This window comes from Coenobita brevimanus, chromosome 66 (genome assembly GCF_032717465.1).
Source record: "Coenobita brevimanus isolate Jiangsu-jjx chromosome 66, ASM3271746v2, whole genome shotgun sequence".
In the NCBI taxonomy this organism is placed as follows: domain Eukaryota; kingdom Metazoa; phylum Arthropoda; class Malacostraca; order Decapoda; family Coenobitidae; genus Coenobita; species Coenobita brevimanus.
In genome coordinates this window covers 4213070-4237349 of record NC_137019.1, presented here as the reverse complement: position 1 = coordinate 4237349, position 24280 = coordinate 4213070, and the positions used below count along the sequence as shown (strand labels likewise).

General features: G+C 39.2%; 2 protein-coding genes across 3 annotated transcripts in view; one reads left to right on the top strand and one right to left on the bottom strand.

The window, feature by feature from the left end:
* Positions 1-2994: 2994 nt before the first annotated feature.
* On the bottom strand, positions 2995-17379 carry Ykt6 (YKT6 v-SNARE homolog). 2 transcript variants are annotated; one of them, XM_080276714.1, is made up of 5 exons: positions 17262-17379; positions 15193-15389; positions 10772-10872; positions 8549-8719; positions 2995-3847 (listed from the first exon to the last, which is right to left on the bottom strand). In XM_080276714.1, the coding sequence occupies exons 2-5, from the start codon at positions 15380-15382 to the stop codon at positions 3710-3712; spliced, it is 600 nt and encodes a 199-aa protein (XP_080132840.1). In that variant the 5' UTR covers positions 15383-15389; positions 17262-17379; the 3' UTR covers positions 2995-3709. The 2 variants fall into 2 exon arrangements, with proteins under 2 accessions (XP_080132840.1, XP_080132841.1); XM_080276715.1 differs by lacking the exon at positions 17262-17379 and adding an exon at positions 17157-17189.
* A 333-nt stretch (positions 17380-17712) lies between these two features.
* Positions 17713-24280, top strand: part of LOC145405248 (uncharacterized) — a 97562-nt gene continuing 90994 nt past the window's right edge. The window contains 1 exon segment of the mRNA XM_080276667.1: positions 17713-17999. The gene's annotated coding sequence lies outside the window, so the exon portion shown is untranslated.

Genomic DNA, 24280 nt, shown 5'->3' with positions numbered 1-24280 from the left:
AACAACTTGAGTCAAACACATTCTTTCATATACTTATAAGCATATACAGTACTGTATTAAACTAGTCAGTAATGAAAAACAGTTTGTCAAATGAGGTGAATATACTAAAGGAGAAGTTATTACATTATGTACAATTGTCTACAACAGACTAACAAATGACGAAGTGAAAGAGCATTGTGGTGTGGATGTGGATGTGATAAAAAGCATTAGGAGAAACACACTGAGGTGGTCTGGCCACGTGGAGAGGAAGGAGAGTGAGAGATTGACGAGGAGAGTGTATGTGAGTGAGGTGGTGGGGGTGAGAGGGAGGGGGAGGCCAAGGATGAGATGGAGGAATGGAGTGGAGTGGTATGTGAGAGAGTTGGGTGAGATCTGGGAGCAGGGCAGTGAAATGGAGAGGGACAGGGCGACATGGAGGCGATTTGTTCGTGGCCACCCCTTACAGGATTATGGCGTCTGGCAATAGATAAATAGACAGACTCAGCAACACATAAATCAAAGAGTAATTTTTCAGTCAATACAATTTGGTTAATAATGAACCACGCAACTGCAGCATATCAACACATTCCACCATCAACTAGTGAAAGTGAGAATGAGGGATAATGTTGGAAGAGGAAGACCATATGTGATGTGGAAGAGAGTGGAGCAGTATAGTCCATAAAAAAAAAAAAGTACAGGTCACCCTTGTTTTATGATCATCCATTATACAATTATTTGCTTAAAGGACTCTTAACATTTCAACACTCTTTTGCGATATGCAATTACCATTTTTTGCTTATAGGATCACTACATTCCCATATGATGCACCATTTTAAAAAACATACATGATTACCAATTTCTCTTATACAATTGCTACAGTCCCTGTGTTTGACATAAGATCAATCATTATCCAATAGGTTTTGCATGCACGTAACCCGACTGCCTAGCAAGACTGACCTATATCAGTGCACACTTCATGTGAAACAACCTGCCATTACAGATGTTGGCTATTGCAAAATCCCAGATGATGCTACTCAACAGTAATAAATTCAGCATCTTGAGAATGTCCTATATATCAACTGCATAACATCTCCTTTTCATTCGTTATTATATGCATATTCAGATAACAGATGAGTCATCTTGCAACATCACAAGCTATACTGCTCATTGAGGATATTATTAGATCTCTCAAACAAAACATTTTTTTAATAAAAGAAAAGTAAAAAGACTAAGTGATCATGAGACTAAGAGATGTAGCCTGAAGGCAGCTGTAAAAAAAATAATAATAAAAATAAAAATAAATAAATAAAAATAAGTATAAGTTGGATTTTGGCTTCAGATGAAAATAAATCTATATCTACAAATGATGTGAATGAGGATATGAGCAGAGCAAATCTCAACCATCAGGTGGCCTTACTTGGACATCAGAGATTTTCATATTACAGTACTATATTACAAGTTCTAAATTTAAAAAAATATAGAATTCTTATTTTTCTTTGCAGAAACTGATTTTACTGTTATGAGATGGTAAAGTACAGGCACAGACACCAATATCTTCCCAAAGTATGATGAATACATAACGGAAAAATTGAAGCATCGGAAACACACTGGTAGAGACTGAGTTTTCGCCAGTTGAAAATTTTCTTCAGATGGAGCTGGGAAGATAACTGCTAATGTGACTGTAAATACTATTAGGCCTGTTACACTCAAAAACACAATATAAATGTACAATACCTCCATTTAGTGAGTTAAGGCACTCCACCCAGTTGTGACCCATAAGGGGATGGCTAATTAGCTGTTCACATAATGCCATTCAAATGCAAGTGGCTGGTAACTCTTGTCTTAAACATCTAAACTGAGCAGCCTACCCCTAGATCTCTCTCTCGATAGGACAATAAAGAACTGGATGATGAGTGGGTGGAGTGAAAAATATTACTATTGTAATTTGAAATGAAAGAGTAGCTACATGCTGAAGTATGGGTATACCAAACATTAAGCCATTACATGACTGATTAACTGTGATAAATATATGAAACATGGTTTATAAAAAAAAAAAAAAAAAAAAAAAAAAAAAAAAAAAAATATTTTCCTGGTCCTCCCAGAAGAGTTGGTTAAGGGAGATATGGACAACATGGTACTGAGGTGGGATGGGAGGGTATTGGAAAGCACTGGTGTTCACGAGAGCATGAGGCTGTTCTTTCTCTGCAACTTTCCCTCCCTCTTTTTCAAAATTTTGCAGGGTGGATGACTGACCAAAATAAACCTGGCAGCACAACTACCAGGGTGATATGAGAAGAGAAATTTTGATTGACAGCCACTTCAGTTGTCATTCAATCCTGCTCTCTCCCTCCTCCTTCTCTCATCTTTTAAAAGAAGAGCATCCACTCAAAGTCACTGCACACAAGACAGAATGACATAGAGAAATGGGAATTTTTATTGTGGCTGCCATCAGGCAACTGTATTCAGGTGAGAAAACCCCCTGCTCTCCACTGAATAAAATCCTGCCTACTCCCATGAATGATGCAATCATCTGCTATTTATCACATCAAAAATGTGAACAAACCTGCAACATTATCTCCCAAAGAAAATGTCTGTAGTTAAAAAAAAAAAAAAAAAAAAAAAAAAAAAACGAGTAGTCAACCATGGTTCTAAAACAATCTCACAGTGATGAAAAGTAATACACTGTAGTGTATTGGTATTAAAAAAAAAAAAAATCAGTATACAAAACAAGCAATGTCAGGACATTTTACTGCAAAAGCGATGTTTCATGGAATACAAAGAGCAGTAATACTAACTTTGTATAACCAAAATTTGCTCTGCAACAGCATGGCTTACTGGAAGGACTAGTTTCATGCATCAATCTTGGTCAACCCCTCGAACCCAGCAATGTATTTTCTGGTGTTATTCTTGCTACCTCCAGAAATTTTATTCTGCTTACAAGAGACCCTTGTAAATGGCATGATTAGATGAAGTGTTCATTTACCCATTCGTACTAACAGTTTCCCTAACTTTAATAAAATGTTCTGGGGGTAGCCAGAATAAATTAAACTAAAACATCATTCAAATGAAGGAGATACTCTACAACTCAGTCCTATAACTTATTGCTAAAAAGAAACATGCCTCAGGACACTTAACATTAGAAATTTTTTATTAGGTCATAATATATCAAAAACAGGTATTCTTACTTATGGTCACTGCTTTTTGTTCTCATTAAGATTTCAGCAAGTAATAACAACAATGAATTGATACAGAGGATGAATGTGACAACTAGATTTCTTTACACCATCTAATAAGACTGAACAATTTCATGATTTTTGGTCAAAATCCATCTTAATCTTCAATGCCACCAGTGTATACCAGCATACTATATCCTAATAATGACTCAAACGCTGTTTTAAATAATGAAGCATAAGCATCAAATTACTAAATGAAATGATGACATTGAAAACCTACAAGCTAGGTGTGGACTCAGGGTGAAGGAAACACTAGCAGCTGATTCATGGATATAGAGAGAGTAAGATTTTAAAGATGCAATAACCTCAAAATGAAATCTTGAAATAGGGTGTTAAATAAGTCCGACTGTATTCTGATATACACTCCTAGCAAAGAGGAATTTGATTGCCCCTTCTAAAAAAATCAGTGAGGATGTTCATCAGTACACCACAGGTCGATGCATTACATTACGCAGATTCGTCCCTACTTAAACTTCAGTTACAGGAAGTGTCCCCTGTTATCCAAAACTGCAGCAAGAGTTGGTTTTCCGAGCTGTCTTGTAGAATGTCTTTGACTGAAGGCTTAGGTTTTCAGATTTGCTTACTAAGTCATCTAATTTCTCTCCACGCTCCAGGACTGCATTGATGGTTTTATGCTGCAGAAAAAAATAATCAAAGAGTACGGTAATATTTACAACTCTAAAAGTTATATAATCTTATAACAATTTCACTGACATTTTATCACACTTATATACAGCATTTCATTCTTAACAGTGACAGATAATTTTCTCAGCAATGGCAAAGCTCTATAAGTCAAAATAATACAAACTCATAAAACTTTACACTTACATTGCCATTGTTACTGTTTTTAAATATAACTAATTTCCAACAATTGTGTTTGTCATCATCCTAATCATCACCTTTCCCACATGGTGTGAGAGGGCTCCAGAATCAGGAACACGAAAACAGAAAACCTAGAAAACGTTAGTGCAATGGGCCACACATCTACTGACTAATCATTCAAACCTTCAAAATACTTTGTTTAATCTCACAGGTCAATCAACACAAAATGCCCTTTATAAAATTGTGGAACAGAGCCATTCCATTAATTGGAAAAAAAAAAAAAAAAAGGGGGGGGGATATATATCTGTTCACTTACTATGTCACTGTCTCTGCTTTACACTGAAGGAATTTCTGCCATTTTTGTTCTTGATGTATCATATTATGGCAAACCATATATGGGCAGAGAAACATAGCAGGCCTCTCTCAGCTAAGGAATATCAGTCAGCCAAGGGAAGTGATGGGCAGACGTAAAGTAAAATGTGAACTTGTCACTGACCGTTCATTATCACACATATTTCATCTATTCATTTCTATCCCTAGTTAATAATTGTTTCCTTACTTTTCAATCCTTGCTCATTAATACATTCACTTACCAGTACAGAAGACAATCAATTTAACAAATACCGACTTAGCAGAAGCCCGATAACGGAATCTTTTTTTTTTTGTACACCAGGAAACCATTTAAAATGCTGGGTGGTAACCATTTAACCAAATTATGGTGCCTGTGTGCTGATGGAGGGTGACTCTGACTGTGACTAAACCACACCCAGGCCTGACACAGGTTTCGGGGAGCCAGTATGGCTAACTGTGTCAGCATTTTTCTGTAAAAAGTGCAGACACCCTACTTTTGGAGGTAAGCATTACTGTAGTTTACTATCCCTATTTATTATACTACAGCACTATATTTGGTACACTACTATCCTCACCTTATTCTTTATGTGTGCATATCTCATTACTAGGCAGTACTGTATGTATCACTCTTCATATGTACACAATAATGCATTTAAGTGGGAGTTTTAATTATGTGTTCAGACTGCTGAGTGTAGCACTGAGAGTTAGCATAGTTTGCTAGGTTTGGGTGTGCATTGCCAGGAACTCTGCTAGACCACTGGCTTCAAGGATTTAGCAGAAAGTACTTCAAAATACCAGAAAAGTTTCCTTTATATGTGAACGTTGGTTATGGAACTCAATTTAGCGGAAAATTCAAGATAACTGAATAAGGGATGGCTGAATTAGTTTGTTAAATTGATCATTTACTGTACACTGTCTATCCACCATCATCTTGGCCTTCCACAACACTTCTTAACCTCAAACTCATTCATATATGAGACCCTGCATGGAGTATGATAAACAAGCACCATCCCTCTAAAAATGAAGATAATGCTATCTCACTGTCCCTCAAAGTATGTACTTTCATGCGGAGGTGGCAGATATTATGAAACACCTCTGACCAAGAGGTTGGATGACCATGAAAACAGACATCATTTTCAACCAAAGCATGCTCAGCCTGCACTTGGAAATAATATTGGAAGAGTATGATACTCAAATGCCAAAAAATTGTACACCTTTGACGTGTGGTTGGCTGAAACATGCGCAGGGTTTGGTTACCAAGTGCCTGTGACACACCTGTATGACATCATCCACGGCCAGTGTACAGGCAAGTCCTGGTTAACCCGCCCCATCCCGATGTTTTCTGGGCAGTGGTACGCCCCAGTCCCGACATTTTTGGACCTTTTTTCTTTTTTTGGCTCAAACATCCACTTTTGGTGAGAAACATCGAAAATTCATAGAGAAATCGCTCACCTGAGGTTTAAAATACTCGATCCAGGTAGGAGTACCTCCTTACCTTACAGGGTTTTCTATCAGGCTGGCTGCAAAGAAAACGAGTTCTATGGAAGGATAACTATTCTACACCACTCATAAATGGTATTTATTTATTTATTTGGTACGAATTTATATGTAGTACGAGAGTATATTGGTTTTCAACGGTAATATAGGCATTATAAGCAATGTTTCACTCACTTACTCATCACCATTCCTGACCTTTTTTTGCCACATTACCTGATCATCATTTCTGACTGTTTCTTCCTCTAATGGTTGTCCTCCACATTGTCATCGATTGGGGAATCACTCTGGCCCTGAATTTCGTACCGTGGCATGACAAGGCTTTACTGGCCAGGTCACTGATAACAGGTGAATTGCTGAGAAAAGGTCATGCAGGGTAAGGCATTGTCCCTGCCTGGCATCTTGTAGAGGAAGGTGTCCCGTGTATACATGCCAAAAATCACTCGTGAAAATTGAAAATTGTGCAAATTAGGGACCTTGCAATGTTGTCGCGTTAATTTATGTCTCCGGGATATGAGTGCACATCATGTGAGGACGTGAATTCACGTCTCCGGGACGGGGCGGGTTAATGGACAGTCGCTTAAAGAGAATTCACTAACAGGAGGTGTTGGAATTTGCACCACCGCCTGTTTAACGAGTAGGTAAAAATCTGCACTTACGAGAATCGAGACAAGGGTTGCGCTGCAGCTATATTTAAGTTTGGTTGGTGTGGTGACGTCATGTCCAGTTGGCGGGATTGGCAATAAACATGCTATTGAAGGCGTTCAGGCAACTTTCTTTGACAACGCTATGTATGTATAGTTTGTTTGTTCTCCAATATTTTTTTGATCGAAAATTAAATGTCAATCATCTGAGATGTATGTAGTACCAAAATAATTTTCCTTGAGAATGTAGGTCATTAAGAAAACAGCTCAAATCCATGTGTCACTTTCATTCACATATACCGGTACTAGTATTTTTTCCATCTTTACTGATTATTATTTGAATGATGAAGGTGGTCAGGAACCGAACCCCCCTATTTCTTAACTATCTTTTGGGAAAAATCAGTTCGTTATTCGACCAATTCATTATTCAACCACTTTTTATGGAACACATCACTGTTGAATAGTGGGGAATAGGTGTATTTTCATGAGTAAAATTATAACCGCAGAGATGGGAGATAAAAATTTTACATGTATATGATATGTAGTGTTCAAAGTGCACCATGAAGACACAGACCAATGTACAATTTAAGAGGAAACCATCTTCCCAAAGTATGAAGAATATATATGAGAAAATAGAACCATTTGAAACAAGCACAAGTAGAGACAGGGTTTCTATTGAATTTTGCGAGGTGTAAATTTTCATCAGATGGAACTGGGAAGGTAGCTGTGTCTTCGACTGTACAGAATGTAAATTTAATATTTTTTAGTCTGCTGTTACAAGTAAGAATGGAAAACGAGACTCTCTGCCCACCAGCTCTCAGCCACCACCCAGTAAGAGTGACCTTGATGTGCTACAACTCCTCTCAATTACCTCACACCATCACCCGGCCCGCGAACAATTTGAAGCGAGTAACATTACATTATTTTTTTTTTTCAGCTGTTCTGCTCCACTTATGAATGTTATACCAGATGTTAAACCAGAAAGTAGCTTGCCTTTTAAGGGTTATATGCCAAGACCTTTAAGTTTTCTTATTTTTTCTTTTCATATAAAATAACCATGTTACAAAAGCATTCTGCAAAGAAACTTCATACACCAAAACAGTCATGAGAAGCATTCTTATAACATATTTGTAGGACAACATGAAATTTAAAGTACAAAGGGGTAATGGTCTTGCGTACTGTTAGGAGAAGAACGTGTGCTATAAAAAAATAATAATAATAATAAAAAATAAAAGTACACAACAACTTTTAACAGTTTCCCCCCCTGAAATGTATGGATGTACAGTATTTTGCTTTCCTTTCTATATGCTGAAGAACAACATTCATTCATCATCCAATCCTACATTGCCCCATGAGGAGCATAGGAGCCCGAGGCTAGGCAAAAGTCCTGACATTTAAGATAAGTGACGAGCTTCACTCATCCCTGAGTGGCATTACAAGAGCAATAAACCCCAACCACCCCTTGGATATAAACCTACACAGGTTCAATCTGATTGAAGCACCGTAATTACCCACTAAACCACCAGGAGCCAAATATGGTTATATGGTTACCACCCAGCATAGTAAATGGTTTCCTGGTGTACAAGAAACCATTTGGCTTGTCACTCAGTGTAGAGTCACCCACAGGCAGAAGGAAAAGGAAAGAATGAGGGAAAGAAAGACAGAAGAGGGAGTGTAAAGACACCCGTAGGCAGAAGGACGAGGAAAAAATGAAGGAAAGAAGGATGGAGGAGAGGAAAGTGCAGACACCCAACAGCAGCACTACACTGAGTGAGTGGATGGTTAGTGTCCCCACCTACCACATAAGAACAAACATTCCTTAATATATTGAGCCTATAACTAATAATCTAGACTTTGCTAAGTTCTGCTGACAAGTTTAAAAAAAAAAAAAAAAAAAAAAAAAAAAATTGTGTGTGCTAACTGGTGACTTTACCCTATAGTAGTTGAGTTTACATTCATGTCCCCAGTTACACTGACTGCACATACATTAAAAAACTACTGTAGTTCACATATGTCGTAACTTACCAAAATGATCTTGGTTTCCTCAACCTCCTCTTGAACCTTAGTAAGAGAGTCTGCCTCACGTGGATTCTGCCATTTAGTTAGAGTTGCAGGGAGCTCTGTGTAAGGAATGGCTGATTCCTCTGTGATGGGCCACAGGTGGGATGGTACTTTCAGTGCAAAATCATCCAGAACCTGAAATTCAACAGTGACTTAAATACCCGTACTTAGTGGCGGTGTGAATACAGAGAAAGGTTAGGGGCCGTGTGGTCATAGGTTCAGTCCTGGTTTGTTGTAGAGATAAGTTTTTGGATTTGGATATGATTTTGCTATGTTCACAACTCTCCATATGGCACCAAAGGCATCTATCTATCTACCGGTATCTATTGCCAGACGCCTCAATCCCGTTCGGGGTGGCCACAAACAAATCGCCTCCACATTGCCCTGTCCCTCACCATTTCACTGCCCTGCTCCCATTTCACATCCCCCTCTCTCATATACCTCTCCACCCCATCCCTCCATCTCATCCTCAGCCTCCCCCTCCCTCTCCCCCCCTCCACCTCACTCACATACACTCTCTTCGTCAGTCTTTCACTCTCCATCCTCTCCACATGGCCAAACCACCACAGTGTATTCCTCCTAATGCTTCCAATCACATCCACATCCACACCACAATGCTCCTTTATATCTTCATTTGTCAGCCTATCTCTCCATGTGACTCCACAGGCTCCTCTTAAATAACTCATTTCCACTGCTCTCACTCTTAACTTGTGTCCTTCCAACAACGTCCAAATTTCACTTCCATACGTTAGAGTTGGTATCACAATACTGCCATGTAGTAACTTTTTCACTTCCATGCTCACATTAATTATAAAAAAAATAAATAAATAAAAATAAAGTGATACCTACAGTGTATCACATCAGAAATGGTGAATATTAGTCCACAAATACGGAGAAGCCTCTTCTCATGGTCCTCTGCTTCTTCTGGGCTTGAAGGACTCTGCCAATACTACAACCTCATGCCCTAGCAACTCATACTAAGTAGGTGGTGGCAACCACCATCCACTCACTTGCAGTGCTGCCCATTTCTTCCTTAGGTGACTCTATACTAAGTGATAAGCTTAATGGTTTCCTGTAACCCATACAACCATTAACAAAGTTGGTTGATAACCATACAACCAAACAACAGGGTGATGTGGAGCCTACTATGGTGCCCCTGTTAACTGGGTCGAGATGCAAATGTGGCAACCATCCAAGAACCAAACCTTCACAAACTTCCCCATGCCTTGCTGCTGTGGGGCACTGTCCACAAGGGAATATTGGTTTACTGAACAGGCCAGCCCTGCAGGGGTGAAGCCTGCCAGTGCCGGTGGTTAATGGGTCTGCTCGACTTGACAGACTGGGGTTGATGTACTACAAATACTTTCTTCTTTTTATATGTCTTGAAGATGGAGAGAATCAATCCACTTTGAATTATAAAAGGGAAAATGCATGAAACTACTGTCGTTATTATTTCCACAGATACTTCATCCACCCAATCCTATCTTTGGTCAATTCTTTTACTTCCTCAACTTCCATACTCAACTTTCTCACATACAGCCTATTCATTTGCCCTTCCTTCACTCTGGTCCATCTCCTATCTTCAAACTCACACCAACTGTCTTCACCAGCTTGTACCAACACATCTTTGTGCAAATCTCTTGCAGTGTTTGAATCCTCTGCTTTGCACCTGGAAATTCACAGCACTAGCCATCTTTTTCACCAACCACCTCTACTCTCCATTTTTTTCTTTTAATAGTTTATTCACCAGCAAATCACACTGAGTTGCTTTTCAATAACCACCATTTACCTATTATCTACACTACTAGTATTCCATGACTCAAGACACCCCCTTGCCAGTAATTTAAATGCGTCACAAGAGCAAGGTATCAAGCCATTAAAATGATCAAACAAAAAGCCTGGTCACTGCTACATGAAACAAATTCAATGGTGAGAGAGCAAAATGCAGTTTAGGTGAAATCTTTACAAGAAGTCTGTTGTAACATGATCAGTTATTCAGAAGGGAAAATCTGCACAGTACATGGTCTCCATTCTATTAACACGGAAAATCTGCATAGTACATGGTCTCCATTCTATTAACATAGTCTCATCTTCAAATTTTATTACTGAAGTAATCAGAGCTGACATTCACATCTGTATGCAAAATTAGTTTTCTGCTTGAAGAAAAAACAGTACCAGGTACCTTACCATGTTAAGCATGTTGTGAGCAACTCTGTATGGGTATTCATGGTCTGTGACTGCTACACCAGATAAGTTGTCTGACCGGACATACACATGGCACATGTATTCTGGAAACAAGCACCACTGTAATTAAAATTAAGAAGTTGTTCAAATTCTGTTATGGCAAAAAAAGGGACATACTTATGAAAACTGGTTTGTGACAAGACAGCAGGCAATAAACTAACTTCATCCTTGTGTGAGTACCCAGCAGTGTAACAACATAACCTGGTACTAACAATATAAAGGAAGAAGGCAAATGATATAATGGAGCAGCTGAAACACTAAACGAATGAGTGGGGAAAAATATACAATGATATATGATATGATCTAATACCAGTATGTGAATAAAGATATGAGGTTACTGTACTCACGTAACCACACCAATGCAGTGAACATGAATGGTTGTTATAATACAACTCAAATGACAGAGAATAGCAAGGACAGAGGGTTGCAACGGCAATGATATACCACCCTGTGAGGTCCTATCAGCAACAATACTTCCTCAAATATGCACCTGTGAGATTTAAGGGGGTTACTTGTGAAATATGTATATGGGTAGAGAGTTAATGGTGCTGTAAGATGCAAATTTGTAACATGAGTAAAGCATGAGATGTGAGGTTTGATTGTACAGTAATCCCTCAATTATCCGACACAACAGAGCCAAGGGCATGTCCGGAGAGTGGAACTGTCTGGATAATGGACTTCTCCCCTGGTCCCCTTTCGTACATACCCTAATGCTGAAAGCCACTGTAAAAGGCCACTACAGTACATCGTACAACACTTACTCCTGGTGTTTTACACTACTCTATCTGGTCAAGCAGACCTACAAACCACAGCCAAGCAATTACCATGGTCAAGCAGACCCATCAACCACAGGCAAGCAGTCACCACTGCAGGGCCATACCCTGCAGTGACATGAAAAAAAAAAAATTGTAAAAAATGGCCCGGCTGAGTGAAAATGTCCACTCAGCCATAATTTCCACCCAGAAGCAAGCATTTTGTCCAGATAAAACGAAAAAGTGTATGAATACTGGTTTCAAACAGCCAGATCAGAGTGGCTGGATAGTGGATTGTTCGGATAATGGATGTCCTGATAATTGAGGGATTACTGTAAAGGTAATCTGAACTCAGTTCAGGATAAATGAACAGAATCTGGATGCAATCAGGCTAACCTACATCTCGAAACTCATCAAAAACACCCTGAAATCACAAAAATGCAACATAATATTGTACACTGTATTAAGTATCAGTACGATACTGTACTAAACGGCGTACCAGTGTTCACAAACATAACAGACGTTCACAAGTCAAGACATGCGAGTGCAGTCGGGAAAGCACACACATATGGTCTAGCTAGGCGACGAAGAGCTGCACGCTGTGGTAAAAAAAAAAGGCTTTAGGAAGAGCTGCCCCTTAACTGAACAGTACAGTACTGTACACTGTATTTTGTTTTCCCTCTGCCAATTATTTTATCATAATGCCCAACAACTATCACAAAAATTACTGATAGCAACATAGTTATTAAGTTTGTAATACACACAGGAAAAAATATAAAAATATTAGGTATATACACAACACCAACACGAGATGAAGTATACTTGCAGCTGGGGCATGGCTTAGGGAAGAAAATGTTAGTGGGCAGCACATGGGTGATCCAGACTGAACCAACTACTGTAGATCCAAACTGACTCCGTATTAACAGGAATTTTTCTAAGCTCCCTCCAGAACCCAGTGTATCAGAAGAACTGGTTAATATGGACTAGCTTTCCCCCACAACAAAGTGGGTTAGAGGCATATATACAGTATTGTTTTTCTTAGTCCATATACTTGCAAATGTCATTCGAAATGGCTCAATTTTCTGCTTACGATATTATGACAGGAAAGACCATAGGAGACAGGTCAAATCTGACATGGAAGTGCTTGTACTCACAACTGCTTCTAATATTTTTGTACATCTTATGTATGAAAGGAATGTTAAGTTATTTAATGCACATGACTGAGTCCAGTGCACCCCCAAACAATGCGAGCTCACACGGTGCAAATCACCTACAATGTGAGAGCAGCCCAACATGTGAATCGGCCGTATGATTCCAAGGCAAAAATGGAGTCCCCCCACTACTACACATGTCGAGCTGGACAATGCGAGTCAGTCAAACGAAGGCAGGTGGCTGGCAACGAGCCAGAATCAAAATGGCAGGCGGCTGACCAGCTATCTGCATGCCACTTACCGACTTTCCTGGGTAAACAGACACTTCTCCATATTGCCGTGAGAACACACATTGTACCTCGTAACCTGTGGTCCGTTTTAGCATCACAGCAGTACCCACCTGTTCATCATGGTCTCAGCTGTCAACTTTGAAGGCTTAATGGCACCTCAAAGAGACCTCAGCAGTGAAAGTGAGAGTGACAACAGGGCGTCCCACCAGGCAGGGCAAGAGCAGATGCTCCGAGCCTCAGATACCCACCCTGCCTCCCTTCTTAACAAGCCCAGAAGTCATTTAAATAAAGATACATGGTATTCTATTTGTTGTTTTATTTGCTGCTCCAACTAGAAGTACTATTAGACAAAATATTAGCAGGGTAGAGTAGGCTGGAAGGGGACCCAAAGACCAAGCCCTAGGTGGGCTGTCCACCATACACCATTTTTCCCAAAAGTTCTTTGGTTCACACAATGCGAATTCTTACAATACGAGGGTTCCTGCCACCTATAAGCTCGCATTGTGTGAGGGTGTACTGTAATACACTTGGTGTCACAAAATACAACATCAGCAGCATTTGATGCTTGAATATAGCCGGACTTCTTCAAGAAAGATGAACACAATCCTTCTTGGGAAATGCTGAAAAACTTGCCTGAAATCTATGGAATATTGCTCAGCAAAGAATGCAAGACAAAAACTTGTGCACAAATATCCTCACATGACCATGGCTTTATAAATGGTGGTATGTAGTAAGACCTTTCCATAATTCGGCAACACAGTGGCGTGTAAGTACAGTAGGCCCTTCTTATCCGCAGAATTTGCATCTGCGGATCAAGCTTATTTTAATACTGTACTATACACCGTAACTTAATTTGAAATTGGCGTGCAACTCGCACTTCTTTTGTAGCTTCAGTTAGCATACCCGCACCCACGGGCATTCCCGCCACTCCGCCAGTCTTATTGTAAACACCAATCAGTTTGTTACTTTTGTCGCGTCGCCTTTCTCGTGTTTACAACTCTACTGTACTTCATTGTGTAAGTGAAAAATGGCTCCCAAGAAACAAGTAAAGGATAAAAGCAATCCTTCTAAGCCAAAGAGAGAGCGTAAGATGTTATCTGGCATCCTGTCAGAAGGATCAGACTAGACTCACAGCATACCTACAGTGCCACCACACATCTCGTCACCTCACCACATTGGCACTGTAGGAACTGCACTACAATCATCATCGTCATCATACAGCAATCATCGTCATCTATACAGCAATCATCATCACTGTATGAAGGTTATGAAGAGAACACACAGTCTTTTGGTAAGTGTTATTTGGTAAGTATTAATATGTATTTGTAATATTTTAAAGTATGTTTTTATTTTTTCAGGGATGTGCTTAGCTTATGTGGAAATAATATGCCATACTGTGATGGTGACTTGAATATCTGCAGAATTTGCCTTCCGTGGGGGTCTCTTGAACCTAACCCCAGCAGATAAATAGGGTCTTCTGTATGCAACATATACACATATAGACAGACTAGACAATCATCAAAACCTTAAAAAATTCAAATGCATATTACTGTTTTTCATATCTGATTTGCTGATTATATCATATGTAAATGTATATTTATGCTGAAGGCCCTGACCCTGCATGTGTGTGTATGCCTTCTTTTTCACTTGCTGGTGGACTCTTAACAGTGATACTGGGTGCTATGTAGCTCCAGCACCACCAGTTTGCCACAACAAGTTGTCTGAGCAACTTTTTGATTGGCCATATGGCAATACTGTCACTAACCCAGACCTTGGGGTTCAGGTTTGAAATTGGAGTTTTCCTTCTAAGACAGTGGCCAGTTGTGGCTAATGAGTCAAATCTACCCAAGGAACAGATTTTTGTTATGCAGAAGTATGTAGATGTACTACTGTAGTTCAGCCTAGTCTGGACAGTATAAAAATGACAAGAGTTCCCTACCTCAAAGTGTTGTGTGAGGCCAGCAACTTGGCTATTGTTTCCACACTAATCCCATGGTTGTATCATACCTCCCAGAAGCAATGGTTCAGCATGGGTAAAAATGCCAAATTTGGCAACAGACCAATTTGGCAAATCAGTTTGGACACAATACAATACAATACAGTAACTGATATACTTCATAATATCATGGTTGGATAATAAGATGACAGTAGTTTACGGTACTCTACTGTACCTTGTTCTTTGACGGACTGATGTGAACACACATTACTGCGTTCAGTAATAATCTTGCTAGTAAATGCCATGAACTCTTGAACTGAGCTTCGCTGGAAAAAACCAAACTGCTGCAAATCATATGCAGCCTTCAAGATCTTTGCCTGGTCAGGTCCTTTATACAGCACACATATTGAAAATATCTTCACCATCTTGAATCTGAAAACAAAAAAAATAAATAAATAATAATAATAATAATTACTGTATACAGTATAGCTGATACCATTGTATACAGTGCTTTGCTGTACAGATAAATGCCTTACATAGCTAGTATGATACTGAACATCCATACCATGTTTCAGTGTTTTGAAAGGTAATACTGTACAGTACTGTACAATCAATGATGTTTGCAGACTATGCACCTTGTGTACTATTTCTCTGTTCTCTTGTACAGTTACTCTAACTTCAAGTTGATGTAACTCCAAAACTTGAGGTACCCGGTACTCACCAGCATCTGTCAAGTACTGATATACAATAGGTGATCCCTTGGTTGTTGCACATAACTGGTACTGAGCCTAATTCGTGATACAAAACTACAAAATGATGAAAGCACGGAGCCTATGGGATTTATCCTAATTGGTACCAGGCACCTCATTCCTAAACCCATCCGGTATTTTCCCTTTTACGGTACAATAATTTACACCCATAAATACTCATACTGTAATGGTAAGTGTCAGAAACACACACAGGCATGGTTAGGTTAATAAGAAGTGATGAAAAGGGCACAATACGAAAGAAACATATATAGTACCGGTATGGTACCACAGAAGGACAAGAGATGGGCCAGAGGTAAAGTGTTCTTAGACTAGAGGGGGTGAAAAGATAGTGGTCTCCACCACTTGGGATTGTGAACTCCTCCAGTACAGCTTCATGTTTGAATCCCTCAAAGCCATCAGTAACCACAGACACTGCAGCATGCATCATCACTGTCATCAGAAACCAGCACAGGTGTGTGATAACCATGTTTTTTTTTGTCCAAAAACAAAGTGCAATAATAGTAGGAGTAGAGATTTCGTCTTGCAGTAATAGCAAAAACTGTTATAACCAAGGGATCACTGTATAAGATTTCGAAGATGACAGAAGATGATTGGTATCTATGCAGCAGGTAAAAATGGAATGAACATCAGTTGTTGGGAAAATGTATAGCATGTGTTTGTTTATCGCTGGGAATGATAAACAGTAAACATCAATCACTTCAATCACGTTAAGCACCGAACCAAGCATTCTGTGAAACTTTTGTAAATGTGTGTGTGTGTGTGTGTGTGTGTCAAACCATGTTTTTAAAGAATTTTTACAACTATGTCTTTAAATTAAAATTAATGCAGTCACTAGTTATAAAATAATGAATACAGTATTACCAAGTTTTTAAAAATTAAAATATGAATCCAGTCATTACTTACTGAAATATCATTTTACATACCATACCGGTAGTGTTAAAGAGGTCACCATTAATTTGGTGTTGAATGCTGTTTAAGTTTCTGAGATTTTGGACACAGGTGTGCAAGGATAATATTACAAAGATTTACCCACAGGATGATGTCTGCCAGCACTGAATGTACCAGTACCGTAAGCTTTGCATTTTTTTTTTCTTAGGGCACTCGTTTTGCTTACTTCTGTTCCAGTGCCCTATGCTTAAGAAAATGCAACATAGATTAGGAAGAAACGAGGTTTCAGAGCTTTGTACGATGAGAACAAACGTTCTATACCAAAACACTCACTACGTAAATACATCAGTCATTTCCCACGTCACTGTGAAAGTGACAAAACCTTTGCAAATCGCCCTACCTTCAACACTGTACCCTAAATACTTAAGGTAATGGGGTCTCACAACAACCACGCTACCAGCAACGTTACAACTCTAGTTAACCAACGAGGTATCACACCACTAACGCTACGTACTGCCCCGTGTAGTTTTTATATACTGACTCTGAGCTCCATATGTCAGGTCAGGTGTTCTTGTACGTTTATTCAAAGTAGGAGAGTTATTAGCTGTGGAAATTAAATTTGACTAAAAATTGGCTAAATACATACCGTTACACACAATCTGAAGTTCTACGAGTGACACTGCTTCCGAAAATGCGTTACATGTAATATTAACTACCCCAGTGACAATTGGTCATTCACAGAAACAGCTGATATCTCCAAGTATACGGTTCTTGATACAAACAGCTAAGAAGGATGAAAAACATATAAAAGCATCAAATATATTCGCATATAGTATCCAGCTCTTCAAGATCGTAACAAAGTCCTTCTTTTAGATAGTTCTGTTTACTTGAATTCCACATACTTAGCATTTCAGGACTTTTAGAATAAATATCATGATATTATATATAGGGCTAAAACATTAAAAATTGTACTCCTTACAATTATTGATAAAGTATAATATTCTTTGGTACATATATTACAAATAATGGTTCGATCGTATTATAATATGGGGGAGGCGCGGGGACTAGTTTGGTCGGCGTGGCTGGGGATCGATCGTGGGAGTGGCGCGGCTCATCAGCTGGTCGCGGGCTGCTAGGAGGAGGGGGTCTATTTTTCCTCAATTTTACCCACTCCCTAATTAGACTTCGACACTATTAACACTTTGACATGATGGTGTAGTGTGTGTTGTGTGTGTTTAGTTCATTATGTTACGTTTGGGACAAGCGATAAACTGATTTTTCACATCGACTTCTTCTCATGTACCAATTTTTCCCGTTACGACGATCAACAATACCCCAAGATACTATGAGAAGCATCTAAGTTACTTGGGGATCTGGGTCAGAGGTGAGTAGTATCACTTATTGTTGCCTGCAGCTATGTTGATTGCTGTTGCAGAAGCCGTGTAACACAGAAGAGGTGCTAATTTGATGTGGCGCTAGGAAGGGATCGGCAAGCCTGAGTGGAAGGTATTTCGTAATTGATTGTGTCATTTCCTTAATGCATCATCATTAATCATTCATGAAATATTGTCACGTGTCTTTGAGTGAAATATTAGATGTATCAATTAGCAGTAAAGACTGGGTATCAGTACGCAAAGAATTCCTAATTGGCAACTACTGAATTGGCCTGTTTTGCAAATGGTAATGATGAAAATGTGAGGACACTTTCTATGCAGTTATCAAGGATTTTGGGTCAGTGCTTTCTTGCTTTTACTAGGTTATTGATTGACTGGATTACATTTTAAGCTGCGGTTTCAAAGCAATGTGTGGAATATAAAAAGATGTATCAGGAGTTTATAATTTTTAGTGAGCATGATAGGTGTAACACGCTACATTCCGTATCAGGAAAAAAATATTTATCTGAAATTGGCATACTGTTTGAGTAATTGTACCATAATGGGAGAACTTTATATCACATAATTAATGTACTTTATTACTGTATACTACTTTATACTGTATATTTTATTTGGTTATTTGACATTCTTGTGTGTATAAAAAACAAAAAACGAATGCATAAAATTTAATTTAGTACAAAGGCTTAAGGTACTTTTGCTGTATTAATGCTGTTTGACTAGATGTTTATTCATCATCGTCATCCGGACCTCCTTTCCCACCCAAGGGCAGGGTGAGGAGTAGCAATGTCCAGAGCGCCCAAATTTGCCCAATCCAGTGGGCCACGCTTCTATTCACTCATCATTCAAGCCTCCGGAATCCTAGCTCTATCAGATACACCAAAAACATTCACCACGTTCTGTAGCTTCACATAAACGTATCTGATTGAGAGGTTTATTACAGTTGTATTACATTACATACATCCTTATTGTAACACATCCATTTCCATAGGATGTGTGTTTGTTCATATTGGGAATGTTATCCCACACACTGGTCACCATACTGGTCCTTTGTGAATAGGCTAAGTTATGTTAAGCTAATATCTTTTTTATTGGTGAAGATAAGGTCTGTCTATCTATAACCAGATACCTTAATCGTATAGAGTGCAGCTGTGAAGCGTCTGGGACTGTTAGGCTGTATGATTTTTGGCCATGATCCTGTTAGGCTGTTAGAACTTAAGGTCGTTTGGAATTTAGGCTGTAAGACATTTAGGCTCCAGGAACCTCTTGACTGTGAGATGCTTAGGCCGAAGGGTGATAAAATTATATAAAACTGCACTAACCTAACCTAACTACAGCAGTGCCATCTTGATGAAGTTTGGTTATTTAGACTGTGTACAATTTAGGTCATTTGGTGATTCAACTGTTTGCCAGTTTGGACGTTACAGCCGAAATGACCAGGACCGGCTGTGAACAGGTCAGCTTCAGTACGGTATCACCTCGTTCTCTACTATCAGGTTGCGCCTGCACCCGCATCACCCTCATTCTTATACGGTACCTCCACTACATCCTCTCTGGTTCCCCCTTCAGGTCACTCACACTCTTCTAGTTGATCTCTAAAGTACAGTATAAGTATTCTCTTCACATGACCAAACCATAAGTACTTCTAGCACTTTCTAGTACAGTACAGGCACATCAGCACTACAATAATACTCCTTAACTTTCTTATTTGTCTGTCAGTGTACAGATACTGTTATAATTTCTCATTTGTCCATCAGAGTGTACAGATACTGTTCTAATTTCTCATTTGTCTGTCGTACTATACTGTCATACCCAGCATTCAGTTAAGCGTACCAGCAGCTTATGACACTCCCCTGTGTTGGTCTGCGTGTTCATTTTGCAGCGTGAAATAGGACTGAAAATTCTGTTGAAGCAATGTAACTCAGCCTTGCTCACACATTCTGGCAGTTGGTTGCTGTGTGTAAGGGAAGTATGGATAGTTACAGTAGCCACCAACCACTGTTACAACTGCTTTTGCTGCACCGAATGATCCTTGGTTGGCCTTCAGTAATCTGCCTTCTTTTGTGTTCTGTATTGTCAATTTGTCAGAACCATCCAAAGCTCAGTGAAATTGAAAGAGAGCTCCCGTGCATGTAACGTACAGATAATGTTTTCTTCAGAAACTACAACCTAAAGATTACAATCATGGTTTTATAAAGTTGCAGAAATGTGTAGTTTTGAAGCTTTCACTATACTGTACTAATGCAACCTCATCAGTTCTACACATAAACTGGCAGATGGCTGCATGCCATGTTGGGTTTTCAAGTCATTTCAGTCCAAGGTCAGCTCCTTACTAACCACAGTAGTACTGTAGTTTCATTCCTATTAACGTCCCATATTCTAACCTAACCTGATTTAACCTAACCTGACAACCTAACCCAACTTAACTTCCTGGAATGACTTTTGGATGAATGGCCTCTTGGTCTGAGTTGCCTCACTGCCACAGTATAAGACACCAATGTGAGATCAACACACCTGTCTTTAGTACTGGTATGCTTATACGGGAGTACAGTATCAAATACTGTACCAGTATGTTACTTGTGTGGAATTTGGAGAACATAAATGAACTGCACAATTTGTTAATCAGAGGTCTCCTTTAGTATGTTCCAGAGCTCTTTTGTGATCCTGTCTTGGGCTGTGATGTTTGCCCTAGAGGCCATGAACAAGAGGCTCCTGTTTAGTTTAAATACGGTATATGCTATGTTAAACATTATTAGAACAGATATATTTACACATTGTCTACCCTCCAAAAGCCACATTGCTTTAACAAACTATACTGGTGTCTTTACATACCGGTACTACATTGGTAACAAAGTACAGTATCAACAGTAGTATGAGACATTTCATGCGTTGTGATGACCCTGCGACAGATTATTACTGGTAGCTCAACCATCAATAATATGACACGGTATAATGTATTATCAACATTATACATTACATGCATAACAATTTATTGTATATATAGTCAGTTGTAACTTGGGTTGAATGGGAATACATTTTTGGCCATGGGCCATTCACCTAACAAAGTTATAAAAAAAAAATATATATATATACAGTATAAATACAGTATATCTATATCTATATATATCTATATACTCTCTCTCTCTCTCTCTTTCTCTATATCCAACTCGCCTAAGATGGTACAGTAGTTATTTCACTTAACTGCACTTCACTTGCCGCCTGAACTCCAACACCACACTATCATTCCATTGCTGACAGTAGCACACCACATTAACTCTCAGCCAAAATCTCTCTCACAAAAGCTTGTGTGGTAGGACATGTACATTGAAATTTACTAACCCTTCTGCTGAATTGGAAGTTAATGAAGAATCAGAGTACTGTATATGTGCACCTCGGATAAAGGAAACCCATCCCTTTATGTGAAATACTGCCTCTGAATGCGTAGTGCTGCCCTTGGCTGAGGAAAGGAATTACATGTGCAAAGAAATCCATTCTTATTGGTCATTTAAAACAGAAAACTCTAATGTTTACACTGAGTGTGGAATATTGCATTGTTCATTTGGAATGATGAAGGCCTGTTTAGCATGTTTACCTTGTCAGTGGAGTGTTAACAGCCAGATTCTGTCAGATGTCTTTTATTGGTAGAAGTCTGTCTATCATTCTATTGCTAGATGCCATAATTCCGTAAGGGGTGGCCACAAACAGATCGTCTCCATATCGCCCAGTCTCCCGCCTTTTTTCTGCCCTCCCAGCATCTAGCACCTCCCTCTCTCATGTACCTCTCCACTTCATCCCTCCATCTCATCCTTGGTCTCCCTTTCCCTTCCCCCCCCCCTCCACGTCACACACATACACTCTCCACGTTAGTCTAACACTCCATCCTCTCCACATGGCCAAACCACCTCAGTATATTTCTCCTAACACATTGTCACATCCACGTCCACATCACATTGCTCCTTCACTTCCTCATTTGTCAGTCTGTCTCTCCATGTAACTCCACATGCTCCTCTCAAATAACTCATTTACACTGCTTTCACTCTTAACTTGTGGCCTTCCAACAAGGTCCAAGGTTTGCTTTCATTGTTAGAATTGGTAGCACAGTACTTTCATGCAGCGACTCTTTTACGTCCATGCTCACTTCCCTATTTCTTATCATTGCTTGCAGAGAACCAGCAACCCTTCTTCCCTGTTGTTTCATGGTGGAAGTGCTTGGTGTAAGTTAGCTATGATTTGTAAGAGTCATGTGTGCTCACAGCTAGAATATTGTTCACCCCTGTGGAATGGATGTGGAGAGGTTGCACTAAAACAACTAGACAAAATTCAGAACATAGCTCTTGGAAGTATTAATAACCCTGCTGTTACAAATAAACTACCTTCCCTAGAAGTAAGAAGCAGTGTTGCCTCTTATGCATTATTTTAGATACTATTATGGCAAATGCTCAGACGAAATTGCATCCATTGTGTCATGTCTCCATGCCTTCCTTCGTGCTACATGGGCATCTGGTAGCGTACATGACTGGAATGTCACACAGCCATATTGCAGAAAACTTCTTCCTATCAGAATTCTTTTATTCCCCGAACTGCATCTCTCTGGAACTCGCTTCCCCAGAGTTGTCTCCCCTCAAACTTTAACCTACAGCTGTTCAAGTCCAACTGTTATAGATTTTTTATGAGGATGTCAGTAATCTGGTCTATGGATTTTTTTTTTATTTGGTTATCCTTTCTCTGTTCTGTTACTTAAAAAAAAAAAAATTATTTGAAAACCAGTACCAGAGTAGAATACAGGTACCAGTACACTAAATATTCAATACCTGTGCCTGTATTTGACCTAAGAGCAGTACAGTAGAAAGTTGAAGGAGGTATTGCATGCACATTACTGTAGGAAATGTTTGGGTATCTTTGAAGTTAATGAACATCATTATAGCTGTTGGCTTGTAATGAATGGCCTGTTGTGACAGGCAGGTCATTCAGTATTTATACTGAACTACGTTTGGTAATTCTTTACAGTATACAGTATACCCTTCTAACTTGGCATATCGTACATCAGGTTAGACTGGTACTTTTTACATACGTGATGAGACACTTGGTGTTTGATAGCAACATTTGCTTATTTATTTATTTACTTATTTATTTATTATTTATTTTTTACAGGCAGTTATACAGGGTACGCTGATCAAATTCATAACTTTCATTTAACCCAGGATAGGCTGTAAGATGTTAAAATCCCAGAATGCAGTCAGAAAAAGGGAGTTTGAAGTTTATAAGCAGAATATCCAGTGGTAATTATTATTTTTATTACAACCGTCTTGAAAGTACAGTACAGTACAGTACTTTACAGTACCTGTATTTTGGAAAAGTTTTGCCATACTGCCTGTACAGTATATTTACCAGTAAGTACAATATACTGAGCAAAAAGCTATGGAAATGCCATTTCTGGCTCGGGAATGAGTAAATTTCAGTTAATAATATGCAGGAAAGTAGCCTTGCAACACATGTAAGTTACCAGGTATGTTGTATGAGGGGGAGGGTTTTTTTCATTTTATTTTTGCTACTTCCAGGTGACCCTGCAAGGTTAAGCACAAAGGAAACCTCTCATAGCAAAGGAGCTATACTTTCCAGGTTAACTTATAGTTTTTGCTGTCCAGTTATCTGTGCTTGAACAATCCGTAGTTCATTAATTCAAAGTGGTTTAATGTGTGATCTAAGGAAATGGATTGTAGAACTCATGTCGTGCAAAGCCCAGTTCTTGTAGGGAGTACCGTAGCAGGTTTGAGAATTTCATAAGTTTTCACTGCATCTCTCTCTCTCTCTCTCTCTCTCTCTCTCTCTCTCTCTCTCTCTCAACTGGGTTTCTGGGTGTGTACTGGTCAGTCCAATCCCAGAGATGCAACAGGCCTTGGTTTTTAATGGTGTGCCACCGGATGCAGTTACAGCATGCCACTGCAACTTACAGCAATTCTTGATCAGGAATGCAATTGCATACATAGCCTTAAGTATTTGACATGCTGTACATTGATCACTATCGACGTTTTTGAACGAAATGAATAAATGAGCGTCAGTCGAGTATGTTGAATTCCAGTGAAACGTTTAAATCACTTGATAATATTCTTATATCAATTACGCAGTTAATATCGTTTTTTTAAAAGTGGTATAGACTAGTCCTTGCATCTTCGTGAGTGAAACCATTTGCCTTATGAAGCATTGTGGGTGTGGTGAAGTTGGGTGTGAGGATATTGTTGGGTGGTGAGGTTGGCAACAGTACCGTAGCACCACC